We start from the raw sequence: 21,384 nt of genomic DNA, 5'->3' as shown, positions 1-21,384 counted from the left end.
CTCTGAAATAATTGAAAGTTTAAAACAAACCTTTATTGGAAATAAAACTGATACAGTACAGACATCACCACACAGTATATGATCAGTTCCCTTGCTTTGAGTTTAAGGTAATAGCTGTAAACCTTGGTGCTGCAGTGTCTGGTGGCCGCACGCTTCATCCACTTCCTGTTTGTGTAAAAAGACCTTGCACCAGAACATCTCAGAGGCACTCTCAGACCAGGATGGTTTGCAGTCAAGATTCAAGCACCTCATCACTTTTTTTTTTTTGGCCACTTGCAGAACTTGTAAAAGGAATACAAGGTTTAAAAGTGACACGTGCATAGATCCATTAGCAAGTTCAAGGAATTAAAGAAGGTCAAAATCACAGGGAGACTCTCAGATTGAACTGCACGGTCCTCCAAGATGCCCAGAACAGGTTGGTTAAGGCGGAGGATCAAGTTATACCTAAACAGCCGAAATTACATTAGGACCATATTTCTGCTATTCCTCATAGCCAAGTGGTTCATGAGTAATGACTTCATATAAACGTGGCACCTCTTTGAAGGTTTATTTAAGAGGACTGAGATGCCAGAAAGGCTGTCAAAAACTAAAAAGCTTATGGGCGGGGTTTGCAACATCAGTGACCGTGTGTTAATACAAAACAGGTCTATAAGCAAAATTTTAATAAAGACCATAATGCATCATTTAGGAAAAAATGTTGCAGTTTGAAATACTGTTATTAAAACTGAGCTGTGTACTGAAATAATGCTGCAGGGTTCATTTTCCAGAGGCTAGAGATGGGAAAATTTGTAGTGCATCAACACCATTTGGCTCAACAATATACAAGTACAGGCTCAAGGTCGTTAAAAAATAGGATTTCATACTTTACCACATTTTAATACGGCACCATCAGGTTGTAGTGTGAGAAATACCAATGGTGTAGCTTATGAAACAGAAATTATACATAACAGATAAACCCCTCCCCCCAAAATAAAAGCGTTGACCATGAGAACATTATTGTACAGTAACAGCTTGGAACCATTCCTTTAACAACACTGCTTGTAATCCCTTTGTGTCCCAACATAGATGAACTTGTATGGCAAAAAAGGACAGCTGCACCATGTATGGACATCCTCGTGGGGTTTATGATACGATATAATGTAACATGATATGATGAGAAGTATGTCATGTCAATGATGATAGTCTGGTGCCGTACTCCAAAATACTTGCTCCTTAAGCTGGTCTCTGTTATTCCTGGTCTCTGTTCAGGAGAAGGACTGGCTCCATTGTGACAGCGTGCCAACACTCTTCTCCAAATTTGTCCTAAAATAAAATAAAAAAATAATGCTGTTCCATCCCAGCGGTGCTGAAGGTAGTCAGGCCATTAACGGCAAAGGAATGGGCTATCTGAGTCCGGCTCTGGAGGTCATCCATTCAAGGCCTTGACATAACCTGAAAAACAGGAAATCAAAGATGAGAATCAGCAGAACTTTTTCAATGCCTTCAAATGTAATGAGAACCCACGATGGACCATGTGGCCCAAAGCCACAGACTGAATAAAAGATGGGTGTAGCTGCCATGATGTCACACTCTGGTTTGTGCAGCTCTGTTATGAAACTTTGAGTTGAGAGTTTCAGCTGTTGTGACCGTTTTTGAAAGTGAATGTGACATGCAGGTTTAAATTTCTTCAGCAGGGGTTTCACTTTTCAGACCTCAAAGCTGCATCCCTCTTTTATACTGTGTACTCCTGTAGAGCACTCCTAATTTGGAAGAGTCAAAGATACCCATCTGTTTTCACAGCTTTAGACAACTTCAAGTAACTTTAAGAGAAGCCAAATTGGATACATTGCAGAGTTGTCCTTCTTCATGTTTCACAAAGCAGAAAATCGTTCATGTCAGACACTTTCACACAGCTGGAAACACCCTGTGTTGTTTTTGTGTTGGATATTTATGTTCTCACTAACTCCCCCTGTTGTCTTACTGCACTTAATGTGTGCCTGTTTTTACCCTTATACACAAACAGCAGTGGGTCATATTTATTTTTAAAGCAGAACTCTGCCACTGATGGCTGCACAAAGCCTCCTGAGGCCTCAGGGCTTAAAGTAAGCAGATGCAGTGACATCTGGTGGCTCACAAGCCTCACAGCCCTGCAGGACAACTTAACACTAATTTTACTGGATAAATGTCCTCATAAGTATGTGGTGTTGGTGTCACTATACTGGAGCACCAAAGCTTGTTGAAAAGTTGTCTGAACATAATATAGAGTTTCAGTTTGTTCCAATAAACATAAAAAACAAACAAGCAAACAAACCCCCCCCAAAAAAACAAGCAGAACAAATAAAACAGCCTAGCGATAAAAAAACAAAACAAAAATCCTGGAACAGTAGCTTTTAGGTGCCGGGTTAAATCTGATAAAGGAGAAAACGAAGATAAAAACACTTCATCTAAGGTTTGTATGGAGAGCTGCAGTTTCTGCTTGTTTGGGCCACATCCGTCTCTCAGAAAACAATTACAGATAGAACAGAGACAAAAAACATCTGCATTCCCCGTTTTCTTTTATTGCTCACCGCTTTCATTTTAAAAAACTAATAAGATCAGTTAGAAACATCTGTGTATTAATTGAGATCTGGTTTGCAGCTGGATGAGGGTGAGATATCATCATCTAACCCCTACATTAATTAAAAGTCTGCACACCCTGTCACTCTGCATTTCCTGCTTGTGAAGAATGAGCAGATCTCTCTTACCCCTCTCCCGTAAGTGCACAGCAGGACTGTATGTGCCAGGGGTGGTCTTTGATGGAGCTCAGGGTGAGGTATTTAGAGATCTCTGCTGCAGACATACAGTCCTTCATATCCTGCTTATTGGCGAATATCAACACAGCTGCTTTCCGCAGGTCCTGAGGGAGAACAATGAAAGCACAACCTTAGTCGCTGCCACTTTTTGAACCACAAACTCTAAACAATGCTGGTGGAGGAAAAGCCTGGCCATCGTCCTGCGTTATCGTCATATATGGTCATACTAGGAAGAGTGTTATGTGTTACCTCATGGGCCAGCATCCTGTAGAGCTCCTCTTTAGAGATAGCCAGCCTCTCTCGGTCTGTGCTGTCCACCACCAGAATGATGAACTGGGGGGAAAAAAAAAAGTCCATGCTAAGTGACCTCTTTTCAAAAGGCACAGCAACAAAATGCAACACAGCGGGTGGGCATTTCCGAGGCTGAAACCCTCACAATGGGAAGTGGTGAGTGCTATGCAAATATCCCCTCTTGAATAAGAAAAATTGTCTCTGTATGACAAAATGCCAAAGGCATGTTAATTTGGAAGAGATGTGAGACACACCATCAAAACTAAGGCAACAACCACCAGAAGATGACACAGACCAACACATTATTCAACATGAAAGTGACTTGGAGCACAAACTGTTATGTGACCATTTGACTTTACAATCAAAATATAAATACAAGCTACTCCAGTAACTGCAGAGCTGCAGTAAAGTCTACAGCATCAGTTTAGCCACTGTTTGATACAAACACACCTGAATGTTACAGTAGTTTAACTCACCTTTCCATAATAATCAGTCACATAATTAATCTCATAGGGTTTCCTTTTTGCATCCTTAATTCCTGGAATTCACATATTTCAATTACTTTTTTAAACCTATCAATATTCACGTTATATTAATGTGAAAGTGAAAAGCAGGTTCTTAGATTTGAAGTTTTTTTTCCAAAAAAAATATACTGAGTTTACTAACAAATACATTATTTCATTAACAGCTCCTAAATAATTAATTTACTAGCAGTCTGAGGTTAAAAAAAAAAAAAAAAAAAATCAATAACTGACCGTTAATATATTCCCAATAAAAGCAGTCAATAAAAATGCTGAATACTGCCTCTTAGAATTCCCAGAAACCCCGACATGGGGTGGTTTACATTATGCCAACTCTCGCTTCTCCCACAACCTAGGAACTGCTCCGAATCAGCCATCATCATCACCTTGATCCACCTTGAGGAATGAGGGAAAGGTTGGATTCTGGAGCAGCTTAAAGCAAGGACACCCAGGTGTATAATCATGTCTTATATCAGGCGACATGATGTATTAATGCTGCACCTCCACATAAAGAACAAAGTTTGCCATCGGGGGAGGAGCTGAAGATTGACAGCTTTACTTCCTCCACGCTCACATGTCTTTTTTTGGATCTCTAACACATCACAAAGAGGATATGAGAGAGAGATGCAAGTGAATATGTGAGGAGACATTTTAGGATAATGGAATGCTCCCACAGAAAGCATAGGGAACAATGAGGAATTGAGCTTTGTATTCAAATCATGAAGCAGCCAAAATGGATATAAACCTTTAGTGAATATTGTAAAGAGCGGTCTTTAAGTTCTCATACACATCTGCCTCTGCTGTTTGTCTTTTTACTGTGGCAGCTGACCCCTTTGCTTCTCAGACCGGCTCCTTTGTGAATAGGGTGACCTTTGACTTGGGCGGCCTATGCTGCCGTCTGTGCTCCGAGCAAACACCAGCTGCTGTGCTCAGGGAGAAAACTGTGCTCGACAATACATGGCTACTGTCGAGTGTGAAAGACTCTGCAAGGTGTTTCTCACCTCTGTATTGGAGTAGTAGGTGTTCCAGGAGGATCTGAGAGACTCCTGCCCACCTATGTCCCACATTAAAAAGTGGGTGTTCTTCACCACTATTTCTTCCACATTGCTTCCGATGGTGGGAGAAGTATGGACCACCTCGTTCATTAGACTGAATAAAACAGAAATGCAAAGTGGGTTTGTGTTTTTCCAACTTTAAAAGCATTCAGGAAGGAAGGTTCAAACTGAAAAAAGTACTTACAATTGGTAGAGGATAGTGGTTTTCCCTGCATTATCTAGTCCCACAATGATCACCTTGTGCTCTGGAAAACAAAAAAAAACAAAACAAAAAAAACAACTCAGAAATTAATTTGAAAGTATACAGTTTGAAACAAAAACTGGATCAAGCTCACAAAAAGCAATCACACCAAAAAATAAAAACCTCAAAAACTTACTTCCTACCTCATGTCTTCCTGACCTACTTTTCCCAAATAAACAAACAAACCTAGACCTACACTAAACTCCTCTCATTCATATAACAAGCTAGAACATAGAACAACAATGAGGGTTTGAGGCTGGTGCGAGACAGGCAAACATGGTGGGCTAAATGCAGAATTGGAGGAACATGTAGATACTAAAATATTTCAGGCCAGTGTTTTAACTTCTTGCCCTTGCGAGGCCTCCGGCTGAGAGGAAGGAAGGAAGTCTGGCCAAAGGGCATCGCAGCTCTGAGGGTTTTGATGAACTTCCTTTACAAGAAGCAACATTACACGGTTTTTCCTGCATATATTAAAAAATAAATAAATAAATAAAAATGTTGGCACCCACCAAAGAGGTTTTGGTTTGGCTTTTTTGGTTTTGTTTTGTTTTTTACAGTTTAACTATCAACAAAAATTCAAATAGATGTCACCACACAGGGAAAAATACGCGTATGATGTCCAGAGAAAGGAAACATTTATTCCTAGAATGCACTAAAGAATTAAAATTCGGCAAAAATAACACAAAGGGATTCATACACCAAGAAGAATCACTTCTTGTGTCTCCAACCACATCTCTAGTAATACAATTACATGGTGATGATGACATAGATTCAACTCCTAGTCTGAGTCCCAACAATTTCACACAAACCACACAGCAGTCTCCTTAAGTAAGTAAAACTTGACACTGGGAATAGTTTAATCCAGAATTGGGTAACAATGAAAGTAGGTATTTGCCACTCTTAGGGCCAGGCAGTAAGTAAGCAATATAACACATGCTAAAGAGCACAAAAAAATAATTCCCTATCAGATGACAAATGATGACTGGAATCAAACAGAAAATACAAATTCTATCTGTAAATATAACCACATCCTTCATTAATGATTTACACTTCCTATTCCTCATTATTAAGAAAAATAACACTCACTTACAGTAAGGGGGAAAAAAAAACAGAAAGTTGAAGCTGTACAGTTAATGAATACTTGACACTGCATTGGAGGACATTTGGCAAACCCACATTGAATACTTTAATACAGAGGACCAAAACTACCTAAAAATCAATAATTTGAAATTTGTTTAGATATTCTTATTACCCGAGAGCTTATTTTGGTACTTCTTTCGACATGTATACATTTCTTTACTGTTCCAAGATGCAAGTGATGAGGAAAGGAGTAAACCTTTTGTCTGTTTAATATATATTTTCTGGGTTGAATTGTATTTTTTCTCAAATTCTGTCCTCCATAGTTTAAAACTCGAAATTACACGATAATGTTGGTTATCCAGCTTGGTAACCTATCATAAACGGGAGCAAAATACTAGTTAGACTAGTTCCATTGTTTTAAGTGGACACTTGGAGCCACAACTGAATAATTATATTTACAGTAAACATCTTTCCAGAAAGTCAAGGAAAAGTTATGTAAGGGCGACGTGTCCTGGACAGTGAGCCAAAGCTGATTGACAACACTGTGAACATACCCCGGTAGGTTCTTAAGGTAATTATATCGGTTGATAAACAGATTAACAGTTACGATGTTGGGTGGCGTCATGCGGGTGGAGAGTAGTACCCTGGTTTACAAGATAAATAAAGACAGTTCAGATGGCAGTGCTTAAGTAAAAATAAATAAATAAAATAGATGTGTGGGGAGATAATTCTGCCATATGCTATTGTGGCACCTCAGCTGCCCTCTTCATGCTAACGGGCTAACAGTTCGCCTTATCCCCGGTTGAGATAAGTGAGCTGCAAAAACCGACACCCACCTTGGTTACAAAAGAAGCTCCACAGTTTGGCGAGTATGAGGCCCATTGTTAGGGATAAATGCCGATGTCCGTCCCTCTGTGGATAGAGCGACTTTCTCCACTCTGTGGTCCGCACCGTGCAGTCCGCGGCTGGCTGCTTCTAGCTAACACTAGCTCAAAGAGCTCTGGTCTACAAAACACCTCAGCGACCTTTTCAATGCAAACTCCATCTAAAACATCTAAGCCATGAAGCTAAAACCAGATCTAAAACAATAGCGGGATGAGTTATTATTGTGTAGGTGTAAGTAAAGCCTAAAGCCCCCACAAGAAGTACAAATAATCCCTGTGTGTACAGAGCAGCTGTGTAGTCCCCGTGAGTATCTACTCCTCTCTTCTTCTGCCCGTTAGCTGCCAGTTGTCCGGTGAAAAAAGCAATCCCTACTGCTCAGTTATCTTCCGGTTACGTGATGACGTTTACGCATCGTGGCATGTTTGTCTTTTAAATCTCCAGTTTCTGCTTCTTCTTCTTTTTTTCTTTTTTTTTTAGGAATGGTTCTTATCAATGAAGCCAAGCCGCTAACACTTCAGTTCCACCTTTATTTGCTTCTAAATTATATTGCCTATAACTATAAAATTCCTAAGGAAAAGGAGTTTAGCCAACATTTAAAACAAAAAGTTTTATGTTTAAATGTCATAATTTTAAATGTTTTACTATTTTGATAAAGTTTTTACTTGTTAGGTTTTTATAAATAAATTTTTATGATGGATATATTATTTTATAACTTGCTTTACTGTTTAAACACAACAAAAAAGACAAAGATTTATGCACACACACACGTACACACGCACACACACACATGCAAAACATGCAAATAAACTTTATTTTTTTATTATTTATAATTGTTTATTTATTTATTGAAAATGCTGTTTTCTTTTTGGTGGATTTATTCTTGAGCATATTCTTCGCACAATTTTTTGTTTCTTTTTATTTAGAATTTATTTAGATTTTTTTAAAATATATCTATTCTGTTTAATTAAAGAGAAAAATCAATAAAAAAAATTAAAAAGAAAGACAATTTGTGTCACGTGGCCTATGATGTATGCGGAAGTACTTGCAAGAAGAATGCCAAAACAATCCGGTGGACTCCACGCTGCACAGAAGTGAGTAACGAAATACAATTAAAAGCACATTTACAATGAAATCAGACCTGGAGCGGAAAGAGAATTTAACAGTCAATGTATTAAATAAATTTTAAGAAGCGGACTTGTTGAATGTTACAGAGTCGTTTAAGTGATACGATCTTTCATATACTTGGAGAAATTGCCTGATCTAGCGATAACATTTTGGTCTATACAACAGGTATCGCTGAATTGTTGGCCTCTTTAGGTTTCCACATTAATCCAGTGGCGGTGATAATTAAGATGTCCATCTGACACGTGTTGCTTTCCTGCTTTCCTTTCCACAGTCTGAAGCCTTGTTAAACAGAGGAAATGTCGATTTTCCCACGAATTTCCCTGAAGCCTGAAGTGACTGAATATCTTAAGAGTGTCTTCTTAAACAAGGAGGTAAGAAGACTTCACATGCACTTCTTGGGATCGCTGTCTTCCCTTTCAAATGAAAAGATAACTCACTGAGGGAGTAGTTAGGATGCTACAAGTCGTCATTTATCGGCGTGTGCTTTCATTTAGCTGTTACAGTATATTTTCTGCAAATCTCTCTCCGCATAACAGTCACGAAAACCATTTGAGAGTTACAAAACGGTTACATGTGACTTTCTAACAAGAAATATTAAGTAATCTTTAACAGAAGTCCTGCTCCCTTAAACACTGATGGGTTCTCTCGTTCATTTGTTTTTTACAAATCATTCATATTACATTTCTGTTGTATGCAGTCAGGCATTGAAAGAGCTCAGGAAACATTCTGGATACTGATTCTGAAAAACTAGTTAATTTATTCATTACTTCTAGGCTGGACTATTGTAATTCATTGTTACTGGGTTGATCTGAAAGCTCCCTAAAAGTCTCCTGGCACAACAAAGAAGCATCATATTACTCCTATGTTGGCATCTCTTCATTGGCTCCCTGTTAAATCCAGAAAATGAATTTAAAGTCCTTTTCCTCACATACAAAGCCTTTAATAATCAGGTGCCGTCATCTCTTAAAGATCTCATAGTAACTTATTATCCTAACGGAGCTCTTCATTCTCAGACTGCGGGCTTACTTGGGGTTTCTAAAAGTAGAATGGGAGGCAGAACCTTCAGCCATCAGGCCCCCTTCCTGTGGAACCAGCTTCCAGTTTGGGTTCAGGGAATAGACACCCTCTGTGCTTTTAATATAGTTAAAGTATAGAGGTAGTTAGGGTTGGATCAGGTGACCCTGTCATTAGATTTTTGTCTATGCTCTTAGTCTGTATTTTGCAGAAAAGCACTTTATAAGTACCAGTCTGTTTACCATCTACAAACAGTTCTTTTGTGTTACTTCATCAACATAAAGGCACACTGTATGCTTTTTATTACCTAACCCTTCTATTTTATTAGGTTTTAACGGCGGTGGGTCATCAGGAGGCAGAGCATCGTTTCCACAAGCTGCTCTCATGTCTGTCTCACCCACCTTCATACACCTGCGTACGAGCCAGCACCCATCTCGCCCCCCTTGAGGAGATCAGGCAGCAGCTGGCAGAAGAGCTGAGGAAGGTGAGTCTCTGTCTGGTAACAGAATGTAGAGGGCGTAAGAAAACCCACACAATGGGCTTCGGTATTTGGTTGCAGTGTGTTGGAGTCATGCTTATTTAGTTTGTCATTGTTTTTCTAGCAGCTGATGTGCAGCTCGTCAGCAGAGGAAGTCTCTGTGCAGATTCTGCCACACCCACGAATTGCGGATGTGCTGATCCTTCCTGTTGAAGGTCCGAGGTATGCGAGGAATGCTTCAGATAACTCTTAATCTGCTCTGTAGAGGTCGCACTCAGCACCACTTGGGCCTCTGAGGTTCTCCAACATCCAAGTGGAACAGCAACAACACAGGAAATATTTCTGATAACAAAGGAACAACAAACACACCCTCAGATAGCTGCCAACAAACTGTCAGTCAAAGAGAAGAACGGCATTTTTGTGCGTGTATCCTCTGTAACCGTGTGATCGTTCTTTGTCCTGTACTCTCAGACCTGTGAAGCAGCTCGGCTCAGAGGTGGTGGTGGGCGCTCAGTGTGGCGGCGCCGTACTGAGAGGCGCTCACGTCTTCGCCCCGGGGATCCTCGGCAGCCCCAAATGTAAGACTTAAAAACAGTAGAAGTGAAGTGAGGCTGTGAATACTTAGAGCAGTGGTGTCTTTGTTTTCTTCACCTGCTCTGTGATTTGGAAGCACGTTTTACTTTTTGCCAAAGTATCTTCATTTGTTCCAAGTGTTGATTATCTTCCTTAAACCGAACCGTGTGCTGTTTTGTTTTCTTGTTAGACATGAAGGCGGGGGATTTGGTGTCCGTCTTCTCTGACCTGGAGGGCAAGTGCACCCGAGGAGCCACCAGCTTCCAGGGGAAAAAGGTATTTGTGGGTAATGGAGTAGCCGAAATGGACCGCTCCACTATCTTCTGCACAGATGAGCCTGCCAGGTAAGTAAACACTGTCTTTTTTAATTCCATATTCAGACCGTTCCACAGTTTCACTCCATGAGCAGAAACACAAAAGCTTTTTCTAGTACGGACCTTCCCTGTTTTGAAGTTAGAAAAACCCCTTAAATTATAACTTCCTTCTTTCAAAATAAACATACTCTGAATATTACCTGGCAGTTCTTTATTTTTTGCTTTGAATAGGATTTGTTTTAAATAATTTATGGTCTCTAAAGACCTCTTGTATGTTTTGAAATGCTATGTTGAAAATCCCTTGCTCTTTTTTAAAAGCACCTTGGACAATGTGGATAGAAACTTTAAATTTACTCTTCATCTTAGAAACGTGTTAGCTGATTAGTTGTCGTCTTTTTTTCTTTCAGAGGTATCGGTATCCGAATGGTGGAGCCGCTTTACAGAAGTCCGTCCTTTGATGGTGTTTTACCTAGCCTAGCGTTCCTGCAGGTATTTTTTATTAGAGCCGCAGTGAGCTAAAGTCGGTGTAATAAACTAGAACCGCATTGGACCTTTATTAAAGTGGACCTATAATTCTGATTTCCAAAATAATCCGTATTTTCTGTTATAACTGGCTTTGTTGTAGCCCCTCAATTTATCCTATGGCTCAGATAAACTGTCCTGTATTGTTCTGGAACAGCTGCACCTTGCAAACAGATGGTTTGAGCAGCAGGTGGATCAGGAGTCTGATAGGATATCCGCTCTTTATGACATCATACTGATCCAAGAATTTAAAAAACTGCCTAAAACATTCCTACAGAATGACAGACAATGTAGAATAACGTATTAGGTCCATTTTAAAAAGAGCAGCAGTGAGGTTTCAGTCTGAATCAACCAGGAACTGTATTGTATACATGTTATGTCCACATCACTGCCCATACTGAAGCGAATCCATGTTGCGCAGAACCTCCCGTCTGTGGTTGTGGGACACGTGCTCGGACCTCGCCCTGGGGAGCGCATCCTGGATATGTGCGCTGCGCCTGGAGGGAAGACCTGCCACATTGCTGCGCTCATGGGAGATCAGGTTCTTGTGTCCAGATGCGATCATAATTAATATTCAGAGTATTTTTGTTTTTTTTAATGCAGTGATTTGACTGGTCCATGTGGATGGTATGTTGCCCATGAACTAGAATGAATTTGACACCAGTGATTTAGATCTAGGTCTCAAGCAACACTTTACATTAACTGTTAACATAGAAAATGATCCAAGTGGAATTTAAGTACATTTAAGGTCAGCATCTGTACCCCACCAAAGGGGCCCACCACCACCCCACTGGGAGGCTGGTCTGTGTCCAGCCTGGAGGAGAGGGCGGACAACAACACGTTCATCTTTGTGTAATAAAATTAGTGATCAGATTGTGTCCTTGTTAGCATTTACTTGATTTAACTAAAACGTCTCCTGAGATAAAATCAAGCAGTCTAGGATTGTAATTTGTGAAATTTCCTTCCTTTTTAAGTTGTTTCTAATATATTTTTTTCCTCCGACACAGGGAGAGGTCGTAGCCTTGGACAGGATCCGGAATAAGATCGACCGCATTCGTCAAAATGCACAAATGTTGCATTTGCAAAGCGTGAAGGCGCACTGCTTTAACAGCACTCTGTCTGTGAGCAGTGACCCAGCACAGGAAACTGAAGGTACAGTCCAGAGTTTATCTATGATGTAAATCTCCGGGGTTCATAATAAATAGGTAGCAGCTCAGTGTCTGTGTTTCCCAGGACCTCCGTTCCCTCCGGAGAGTTTCGACCGGGTTCTGCTCGATGCTCCCTGCAGTGGCCTCGGACAGAGACCCAACATGGGCAGCACCTGGAGCCTCAAAGAGATCTGCTCCTACCAGCCACTGCAGCGCAAGTTATTTCATGCTGTAGGTTTTACTTCACACACATAAACCACGTTTTATCATCTTAACATCACAGCAGTACTAGCGTTCTTTAACCTGCAGGTGGCAGCATTGGATAGAAATTCCACTGCAGCTTGATCACAGCTCAGATTTACTTGTTTAACGTCACTGTGAGGTTTGAAGCTCACTTCTCAGGCTTATGTGCAGTTTTACAAGTCTGTTCAAAAGTGCGCAGAGAAAGCAAACTGTCATTTCAAATTTCTGCGAATAACCTTTCGAGACCTGATCATTTTCTGTGATTTCGATTTAAAAAGTTCAATTGAATTCAATTTTATTTATGTAGCACCAAATCACAATAACAGTCGTCTCAAGGTGCTTTATATTGTAAGGTAAAGACCCAACACTGATACAGAGAACACAGCGAAAACCCCAACAATCACTTGCATGGAAACCAGCGCAGAGGACATGCTTCGTTAGAGCTTCATCAGTGTTTCCTATTCCTATTTTATTTACCATTAGAACACAGAAACCACATCAAATATTTAGAAAATGAAGATGAAGCATTTTAAGAAAAATATGAGGTCACTTTGAATTTGATGGCAGCAGCGTGTCTCAAAAAAGTTGGAGGAGGCCGTGTTTACCGCTGTGTGGCATCCCCTCTTCTTGTAGCAGCAGCCTATAAACATCTGGGAAGTGAGGAGAGCAGCTGCTGGAATTTTGGGAAAAGAATGTTGCCCCATTCTCGTCTGATATAGGATTCTAGCTGCTCAACAGTCCTGGATCTTCGTTGTCGTATTTTGTGTTTCATCATGTGCCAAGTATTTATAGCTGGTGAAAGGTGCAGGCCACTTCACTAGTCAGAGAATCTTCTACTATGAAGCCGTGCTGTTGGAATAGATGCAGTGTGCAGTTTAACAATGTTTTGCTGAAATTTGCAAGGCCTTCCCTGAAAAAGACGGTTTGGAGCAAAATACCTGCATATATCTTTCACCACTGATGTGGCCTTTCCACGTGTGCAAGCTGCCAATTCACTAATGCACCACTACACCAAGAAAGGCAGTCTTTTGAACTGAATGCACACCCAGAATGTGATAAATGATGAGTATTAGAGATAATAGATCTGGTGTGTTTTCCCTTCAGTGACCATAACAGGCAATACTTTTGGAAGCAAATGTTAAAAAGCTGTGAAGATGAATCTTTAATACTTTAAATTTGGGCCTTTTAAACACGACAGTCTGTGGGAATTTCCACAGTTTTGGAGCTAGCCTCAAGTGGCCACAAGAGGATCTGTAATTTATTTGGTACTTAATTTTAAACCCTGGAGGTTACCTCTAAAAAAGAGCAGCAAAAAATGAACTGAAACCAAATAGTTTTGGTCCAGTGCTTCTAAAACTCACTAAAAAGTTAATAAAACCACGATTACACCGACTATAAAGCGAGTACATGAATACGTAGCTATCTGTGTCTCTGCAGGCGGTGCGGCTGCTGAAGAAAGGTGGTGTTTTGGTGTACAGCACCTGCACAGTGACTCTAGCAGAGAATGAGGAGCAGGTAGCTTGGGCCCTTGACACCTTCCCCTGCCTCTCACTTGTGCCACAGGTAAAGCACTTGAGCCACATGGACGTGACTGCAAATGTAAAAATCACAAAGTGAAACCTTTTTTTTTGTTTTTCAGGAGCCCCACATCGGTGCTGAAGGCATGCCTGGAGCCGGCCTTCCACCTGAGCAGCTGCGCCTCCTCCAGAGGTTCAGTCCCGAGCTGAGCTGGGAGCAGACGGAAATTACAGCCCCGCTCCCCTGCAGAGCCGACAGCGACACTATCGGCTTCTTTATCGCTAAGTTCCTGAAAAACTAACCCGAGGGCTCGCGCTCTCGCACGGGGCTCATATGAGACAGCAAAACGGGAACAATAGTGTTTATATTACGACACTCTGTGTGCTTTGACGGGCCAGTGTTGACAAAGAGCTCCCTGCGCTGTTTACAGCATCTGCCTCTTAACAGCTGCTCTCTAAAACCGTGGGCCATATAGGGATAAGCTTTATAAACACCAGGGGAGGGTTGGATGGAAGAGGGTGGTGGTTGGGGGGCACGTGGCGACGGAGTCTGGATGAGTAACGGCAAATGCAGCAGAAGCAGCGCTACGGTTGCTATAACAACAGTGACGACACAGCTGCCATGGTGACGGATTCGCTGGAGAATGGATCAGGAAGTAGGTGTAGAAAGAGGCCATGAGAGGAATTAACAATTTAGTGTCTTTGCAGCGCTGGAGACGACTGGGACATTTAATTAGGACTTCTGGAGCCTGCAGGAAAGAGGAGACGCATGTGTTTGGCTCAGTCTCTGCATTCATCAGAAGGAAATGTTGCTCAGTTTTTCAGAATAAGAGCACATTTAAAGGGAGGCTGTTTCTGTTTTTGGAAGTGGTTAAGAGTAAAGATGTGAGAGGAAAAAGAGATGTTATTAAAATGATGACTTCCAGGATATTTAGACCTTTTTTTAATTTGTTTTTTACTAATAAAATAAGAGTTAATTTAGATAATTCCTTAAAAACAAGATGCCAAAATAGTCCAGAGGTTTTTTCATGATGGTAGAGTTTACTCCTAGAAGACCTTTGCATATGATCTCAAAGCATTTGTCAATTGTTGTCTAAATTCCTTTTAACTAATTGTATTTAGCAGAGATTAAAAAGAATTTTAGCTAATTTTTTTTCCTTTTTCTCTTTTGTTATTTATTCCTTTTTATGCAAGCAAAACACAAATCGTCTTATATTTGAACATTTAGTCAACACATCCCAGACAAACGTCACGCACTGACATTCAAAAAAATACCGCCACCCCTCATTTCTTTATATTTTGCTAGAAAAACAGGTGCATAGAATATTACTATACAGGACAAAAAACTGCTAAAGAGCTTGATAGCCCAAAAATAGATAATTTTCTGGGCTTCAGAGCTCTTCTTTGGATGTTTGCTGCTTGTGTTTCATTCTCTGTAAGATCATCCCAAACTGCTTCATTGATGTTGAGGTCTGGGCCATGACTGATAGTGTTCCATTGTGTCTTTTATCCAGGTATTTTTTTTATTGCATTGATAATAATTTGGATGCATTGCTCAATCAGACCTGTTACCACTGATTTTAAGCTAAGTTCTTGCATAACTTGGCATACCTCAAATTAAATGTTCTCCCTGTTTGCTTTCCTAATCATTGGCTTCTTGACAGCCATCGATTGTTTTTGCCTAAATATACAATTTAGTTGCTTCTTTTCTCTGTTGTATGTTGTACAACACTGGCTCGTCTCTTCAGTTAGGTGCCTTTTGTGCTTAAATTACTAATTAAAATGGTTTGTTAGACAGAAAAGGCTTAAAACGTTACAGAAACATCTGGCACTTTTTCATATTCATTAGAATATTTGGGGTCTAGATATTTGGTGCGATGAAAATCGACATTCAATGGCATCTTATTTCTCTGTGTGATCTTATGATCTTCAATTTTTCAAAGCTTTCTGATGTTCCCATAATGAAAGGCTTGGTAAAATAATTGATTCTCCACTTCCACTTCATATCTGCTCACACACATTATAGTGTGTTACATATTGCTACATGTTCACACGTGCTTATGGTTGCCAAATATAGGAACTAATTTATTCAGTGCAAATTTAAAATGGATGTCCAATAAATCCGCAGCCTGTGTGCAATTTATAGATCCGTGCCAGCAGTGCACCGACATCTGTCCCGTTCTTCTGACACGCAGTATTTTGAGGACCTTCACTATGACCTCAGCTCAATCCCCTTTCCTGGGAATAACATCAGACTCTTATCAGTCCACGCACACATCTGTCTGCGCTGCACTTCACCTCCCTGCATCTAAGCTGCATGTGAGTGCGGACTCGCTGCACCACTGAAGATTTGTTTTTCCCCCGATTTCACATTAAAATTCAAGATCAAATATGCCTCATCTCTGAGTTTGTCTGTTATGAAGGCAGCTGTGAGTGTGTGTCGAGGCAGCTTCCTATATTAGAATCATCCCCTCAGCATTGTCATTCATGTCGGGGTTGTCATGACAACTCAGGAGGCAGGCCGGTGAGTCTACCTCAATTTTTTAGTGGAGTTTCAGATGACTATTTATAGACTCACCGTTTCCCTCCTCTGTCTGGGTCTTCTGCTGACACAAACATCAAAACGGTCTCCCACTGCGTCAGTCGTTTGTTTCCAACTTTATTCTTCGTATTTATGCAATATGTACACATGTACACTGTTATAAAATCTGTAGTGCTACCAATGTAGCATAGAAATGGACGAGTTTTTATAATTACAATTATCAGGCAAAAAAAACATTTAAAAAAAAGGTGAGGAGATGGTGTGTAAACAGAGGGCCAGAGTGCACGGACTCAAAGATCAACTAAAGTCTATTCAGGTTTTGATGATGTTGTTGACTCAGGCATATAGAGCAGGTAAAATATCCCCAAATCCATTAACCAGATCCTGTATTTTAATCAGAAGAGTGAAAAGAGGGCAAAAACTTAAAGGCAATATTTATCTGGTAAACACTTGGAATTATTTTTGTTTCTTTGGAATTTCAGAAATACCCACACTGAACAACAAATCCTAAAATTAGCATTGTTTGTACTAAGAAATCAAAGTAGGACTTAAATGGAATTCGTTAGAAAAGGGGTCAGGATTAATCCAAGATGAATCATCAGGACCTACGATTTGGTGGGAATGTTATATCAAATCCCTTTCACTTGAAACCAATGTGAAAAAGCCTGTTCCAATGTTATAAAATGTTTCTGGACCCATACAAAGAACAGTACTGCATGTGTTGAGAGGAAGTTACTGGAGAACTCTTTGTCTGTCTTGTAAGGCAAGACTAAGGTGCGCCTGCAAGAAGGCATGAATATGTTAAAACGTAACATCTAAAACCCGTGGAATCAAAAAAAGAAACTAAGCAGTAAGTGATGAACATAAAACGAGCAGTTTGACACTTTGGGAAATACGCTGTTAGAGTTAGAGCGATACCACTCTCATATACGAATCCCCCTCCCCCAGTAATGCCACAACCTGTTATTTGTAGGGTTTGTACAGATTTCACCAACACAAAATGGTAATTGTTGAGCTTTTAGAGGTGCTGGTAGGTGGTTTTTACCTTCAGAGAAACTGTTCACATGAGCTCTTTCCTCCTGTTTATTTGTGCTAAGCTAACCTGCTGTTGGCTCTACATTCCTACAGATATGAGAGTGGTATCAAGTTTTTCACCTGCTAAAAATCAATGCAGTCTGATATAACAGTGCTGCATTTATGAAGAGTATAGTATTCAGTTATTTTTTAAATCAAACAGTCATTGATTCAACTTTATGATTATTCTCAAATCTGTGATTTATACTTACTAAAGTACTGAAAGCTGTTAAGCTTCTTAGAGATGCTACGCTTGGCTGATCCCTTACTCACAGTGGGTAGGTTTGGTAGAGTTTTTACACTGGATTTTCTTCTTGACACAACCCCAAAAGGGATTTGTGTCTGCCGTTTTGTCCAGTCTACCAATCAAAGTTGTCTCCTTGTGGACCCCTTGATCACTTCAAGAACTGCTGCTATTTTAAGTGTATTTCAGACTATTTGTAGTAGGACATTTATAGATGGTACAGGCCACCATTCAGGTCCTCTCCCCACAAATGCGTGCCTCAGAACATTCGTAAAATAGTCTGGTCCTGGTGGATAAACTGACAACTATGTGAATCTTGAAAATATGAAGACAAAAACGAGCATGGTCCTGACCTAAAGCACTGTCACTGGGGTTGGACTCTGTTTGGTTGCTTGGTTGTAGCCTGAAAGCTAATTATCACGATGAGTTACAATCATGATAAACCTTAAAGCTGATCTGTTTAAAACAGAAGCTCTTTTGAGGTTTGTGGTTAAATCAGCACAAATGTGCAAGGTCTCAAGTGACCTAAAACTAAAAACAGGAGCAGCTCTGAAAGCAGTCCAGAGGTGTACAAGCAGACTACTTAGAAAATGAGTAGTTTCTATAGTTTTCAATGTAATTATGGGAAGTGTTATGGCTAACACAGAGAGACAGACAACCATTCGCGCGCACATTAACACTAATGGGTAATTTGGATTAATCAGTTAACCTATCCCCACAAACTGCATGTCTTTGGACTGTGGGAGGAAGCTGGAGTACCTGGAGGAAATCCACGCAAACACGGGGAGAACATGCAAACTCCACACAGAAAGACCCTGGCCTGATGGTGGAATTGAGCTCAGGACCTTCTTGCTGTGCGGCAACAGTTCTAACCACTGTGCCACCGTGCTGCCCTACACTCATTAGGTGTACATAATAAACTGGCAACTATGTAGGCAAGTGTTATTTCCCAAAGTGTCAAACTATTCTGCAACTACAACATCAAAGTATGATGGCTGGTCAACCCTCGCAGTAGTCTGAAGGAACAAATTATTCAAGTGGTAGCAAGCAATACAACTTAATAATAATAATAATAATATTAGAAACAATAAAAATTATAATGCTAATCACAGAAAGCACAGCTCAGTACAGAAAAAATTCTGCTTTTGTGTCATGCTTTATCAAACACAGGTTTAAAATATGCATATTTGAGAATATTCATGCATATCCACACATAAACAACGTCTATGCATAGATACACACATACATATATTCATATATTTATATTTGTATCTATGTAATCAAAATCCTGCCATTGAAAAAGATGCAACAGCATTTACAAAGAAGTGTACATAAATAGGATGCTGTGGTTTTTCAGGGTATAGCAGCACGATGGGAGGACAGAACAGAGTCCAGGAGGGCCTTGGGAGGGGTTCTGGTCTGTCACTGGTGGATGTATGAGTCTCTGGCCCATTCCCCTGCCTCACCCCTCTTTTTTGGAGCTACCTCCCCTTCTCTGTCCCTCTCTCTGTCCCGGTCGTAGTAGTGATGGTGGTGGTCGCGTGCTGGCCGGTGGTGGTGGTGAGAGCGCTGCTTGTTCCGCTCATTGTGGTCCTGTTCGCGCTCTTTGGAGCGCTGGTGTCCCGTGCTGTGACCGGCCTCGTCCGCCCCACTGCGGTGATGGTGGTGGTGGTGATGGTGGTTGTGGTCCCGGTGGGGCAGTGGCTCGTAATGCTGTTGCTGCTGGGGATGCCCCTCCCCTTGATCCTCATCGTCCTCCTCTTCCTGCTGAAGACGCTGAGTGCGCGGCTCAGTACAAGCCGAGTCCTTGCTCTCTCGACTTTCTCGGCTCTCCCTGCTCTCGGGGGTCTCAGAGTCCAAAGTCTCTTGCCGGGAGAGGCCCTTGGCTTTACTGCTGTGATGGTGGTGGTGGTGATGGTGGTTGTGGTGTTCAGTCCTGGTAGAAGATGACCGGTGGTGGACGTGTTGGGATCTCCTGGATGACTCTGTCCTAAGAGGCCTCTCCTCCTCGTTGCCCTCCTCCTCCCCCTCTGCGTCAGCATCGCCCTGGTCCAGGCTCTGGTGGTGGTGATGATGGTGGTGACGGTGATGGTGGTGCTGGTAATCCTCTCTGGAGCCTTTCCCCTCCACTTTATCTCCCTTCTGCTCTGTACTGTTTCCCTGAGATTAGCGACACACATCAGTCAGTACGATGACACATACAAAACCAGAAAACATCACAGCAAGCACACGCAAACTAAAAATCACACCACCCCAGTTGTTTCACCAAAATTCACACAGAACTACAAAGAAGAAGATGTCACACTTGAACACACACGCTTTCTCGTCAAATCCATTCACGGCCGACTCTGACCCAGGAGTAAGAACTCAAAAAAAGCAAGGCGTGCTCCTCGGCTTCAGCTTTCATCACTCGACCTCGCCGCACTTACCACACTAGCAAATACAAGCTCACTCCTGCTCCTCATCAATATCAGCGTTTTCTTCGCTCTCAGTCTTACATTGTGATGGCAGTGGATAGAGAAAGGGCAGATAAGGGGATTATGCAGCATTTACAGATGACTGAAACTGCCCATAACGGTGAGGGTTGTTATAAAATATATTAAACAAAAACAATGGTTTAGAGCTGAGCTGAAAAGGAACTACATTAGAAAAGGAACTATTAAAAGTAAAATAAATGATTTCATGTTAAATACTAAAGTCCAGCTCTCTGTCTACGTCCAAACTGTCTCTAAACTGTTTTTATTCTATTGAGTTTTACATGTTTTGTGGTAGTTAAACTTCAGGGGTCTCCTGTATCATCAGCATCAGCCACGATTAATCAACTGAACGTGATAACAGCATTGTTTTGACCAGAGGTGGGACCAAGTCATTGTTTTGCAAGTCTCAAGTAAGTCTCAAGTCTTTATCCTCAAGTCTCAAGTCAAGTCTCAAGTAATGTCAGGCAAGTCAGAGTCGAGTCTCAAGTCACTGGTGTAAAAGTCCGAGTCAAGTCACAAGTCTGAAACTTTGAATTTCAAGTCCTTTCGAGTCTTTAAAAAAAAAACGAAAAAAAGCATGTTGCAGTTATGCTAAATGTAAATATTAGACCATGTAATTTTTTAATCTGTGTTTTTCTCAACACATGACAAAATAGTGAACTTAGAAAATATACACAAATTGTGAAATTGCACCTCTTTAAAATGCAGCTCAATTAAACCTAGCTCCTAGAATAATTTTCACCGACATTTCTGAGATAAGCTGCATGTTATTCTTGGATGCGGTTGTAGGACCGGCTTTGAAATCGCATGACAAAAATATCATACATAAATAAATGATATATTTTTTTAAAATATCATTTAAAAAAAAAAACTGCATCACCAACGTAGCCTGGACAACATTTGCTAGTTAGATGAAGTCAGCTATCTCATCGTAGCATATTTATATGCATATTTATAATCATACGCTTCTTGGAGTGAGTGCATACACTCATGAAGTTTAGTAACTTCAGGTCACTGCAACAAGCCCAGGTACAGTTTACCGACGGATGGGTGCAGGACCTTGAAATGCACCGTGTAGAACGAAAGACCATCGTACGTATCATAAGTTTACCAGTCTCACAAATTGTCGTCATAAATACACATTCCTTAACCGTTTATTAATAGGACCTTTGAGCTCAACAGTAATTAATTAGCAGTGGAAATAATTTCTGGTAGCATTACAGAAATGTAGCAGTGACAACAATATTGTATGCTGTAATCGTACTGGGC

General features: G+C 40.8%; 3 protein-coding genes across 8 annotated transcripts in view; 1 reads left to right on the top strand and 2 right to left on the bottom strand.

Annotated features, from left to right (window-relative positions):
- Window positions 1-11: 11 nt before the first annotated feature.
- Window positions 12-7,223, bottom strand: arl8 (ADP-ribosylation factor-like 8). Its single transcript, XM_085468222.1, has 6 exons — window positions 6,796-7,223; window positions 4,823-4,883; window positions 4,585-4,732; window positions 3,021-3,104; window positions 2,724-2,875; window positions 12-1,431 (listed from the first exon to the last, which is right to left on the bottom strand). The coding sequence occupies exons 1-6, from the start codon at window positions 6,839-6,841 to the stop codon at window positions 1,383-1,385; spliced, it is 540 nt and encodes a 179-aa protein (XP_085324348.1). The 5' UTR covers window positions 6,842-7,223; the 3' UTR covers window positions 12-1,382.
- nsun6 (NOP2/Sun RNA methyltransferase 6) lies at window positions 6,372-15,413 on the top strand. Of its 3 annotated transcripts, none has more exons than XM_085468218.1 (12): window positions 6,372-6,517; window positions 8,241-8,340; window positions 9,312-9,467; window positions 9,586-9,683; window positions 9,933-10,039; window positions 10,225-10,378; window positions 10,756-10,837; window positions 11,292-11,411; window positions 11,878-12,022; window positions 12,104-12,249; window positions 13,699-13,824; window positions 13,901-15,413. In XM_085468218.1, exons 2-12 carry the CDS (start codon window positions 8,266-8,268, stop codon window positions 14,078-14,080), a joined length of 1,389 nt encoding a protein of 462 aa, XP_085324344.1. In that variant the 5' UTR covers window positions 6,372-6,517; window positions 8,241-8,265; the 3' UTR covers window positions 14,081-15,413. The 3 variants fall into 3 exon arrangements, with proteins under 3 accessions (XP_085324344.1, XP_085324345.1, XP_085324343.1); XM_085468219.1 differs by lacking the exon at window positions 6,372-6,517 and adding an exon at window positions 7,551-7,935 and having other exon boundaries at window positions 9,589-9,683; XM_085468217.1 differs by lacking the exon at window positions 6,372-6,517 and adding an exon at window positions 7,551-7,935.
- Window positions 15,414-16,417: 1,004 nt separating this feature from the next.
- cacnb2a (calcium channel, voltage-dependent, beta 2a) overlaps window positions 16,418-21,384 on the bottom strand; it is a 74,106-nt gene continuing 69,139 nt past the window's right edge. For all 4 annotated transcript variants that reach the window (XM_085468212.1, XM_085468214.1, XM_085468213.1 and 1 more), the window contains one exon: window positions 16,418-19,798. In XM_085468212.1, coding sequence (XP_085324338.1) covers window positions 19,061-19,798 — 738 coding nt within the window. In that variant the 3' untranslated portion in view covers window positions 16,418-19,060. The remainder of the gene's footprint in view (window positions 19,799-21,384) is intronic.

This window comes from Copadichromis virginalis, linkage group LG9 (genome assembly GCF_057382275.1).
Source record: "Copadichromis virginalis isolate Kocher_CV1m ecotype Utaka linkage group LG9, C_Virginalis_male_GT1.1, whole genome shotgun sequence".
NCBI lineage: Eukaryota > Metazoa > Chordata > Actinopteri > Cichliformes > Cichlidae > Copadichromis > Copadichromis virginalis.
This window is presented reverse-complemented; position numbering and strand designations above follow the sequence as displayed.

Bases quoted from the DNA above. Each gene is read 5' to 3' on its own strand.
- arl8 (XM_085468222.1), bottom strand. From the start codon at position 6,841: ATGGGCCTCATACTCGCCAAACTGTGGAGCTTCTTTTGTAACCAAG. The intron at 2,876-3,020 runs GTAACACATAAC...GTTCTCCCTCAG, and splicing joins ACAGGATGCTGGCCCATGAG to GACCTGCGGAAAGCAGCTGT. The intron at 1,432-2,723 runs GTAAGAGAGATC...CCTGTTTTTCAG, and splicing joins TGTGCACTTACGGGAGAGGG to GTTATGTCAAGGCCTTGAAT.
- nsun6 (XM_085468218.1), top strand. From the start codon at position 8,266: ATGTCGATTTTCCCACGAATTTCCCTGAAGCCTGAAGTGACTGAATAT. The intron at 9,684-9,932 runs GTATGCGAGGAA...CTGTACTCTCAG, and splicing joins CTTCCTGTTGAAGGTCCGAG to ACCTGTGAAGCAGCTCGGCT. The intron at 12,023-12,103 runs GTACAGTCCAGA...TGTGTTTCCCAG, and splicing joins CCCAGCACAGGAAACTGAAG to GACCTCCGTTCCCTCCGGAG.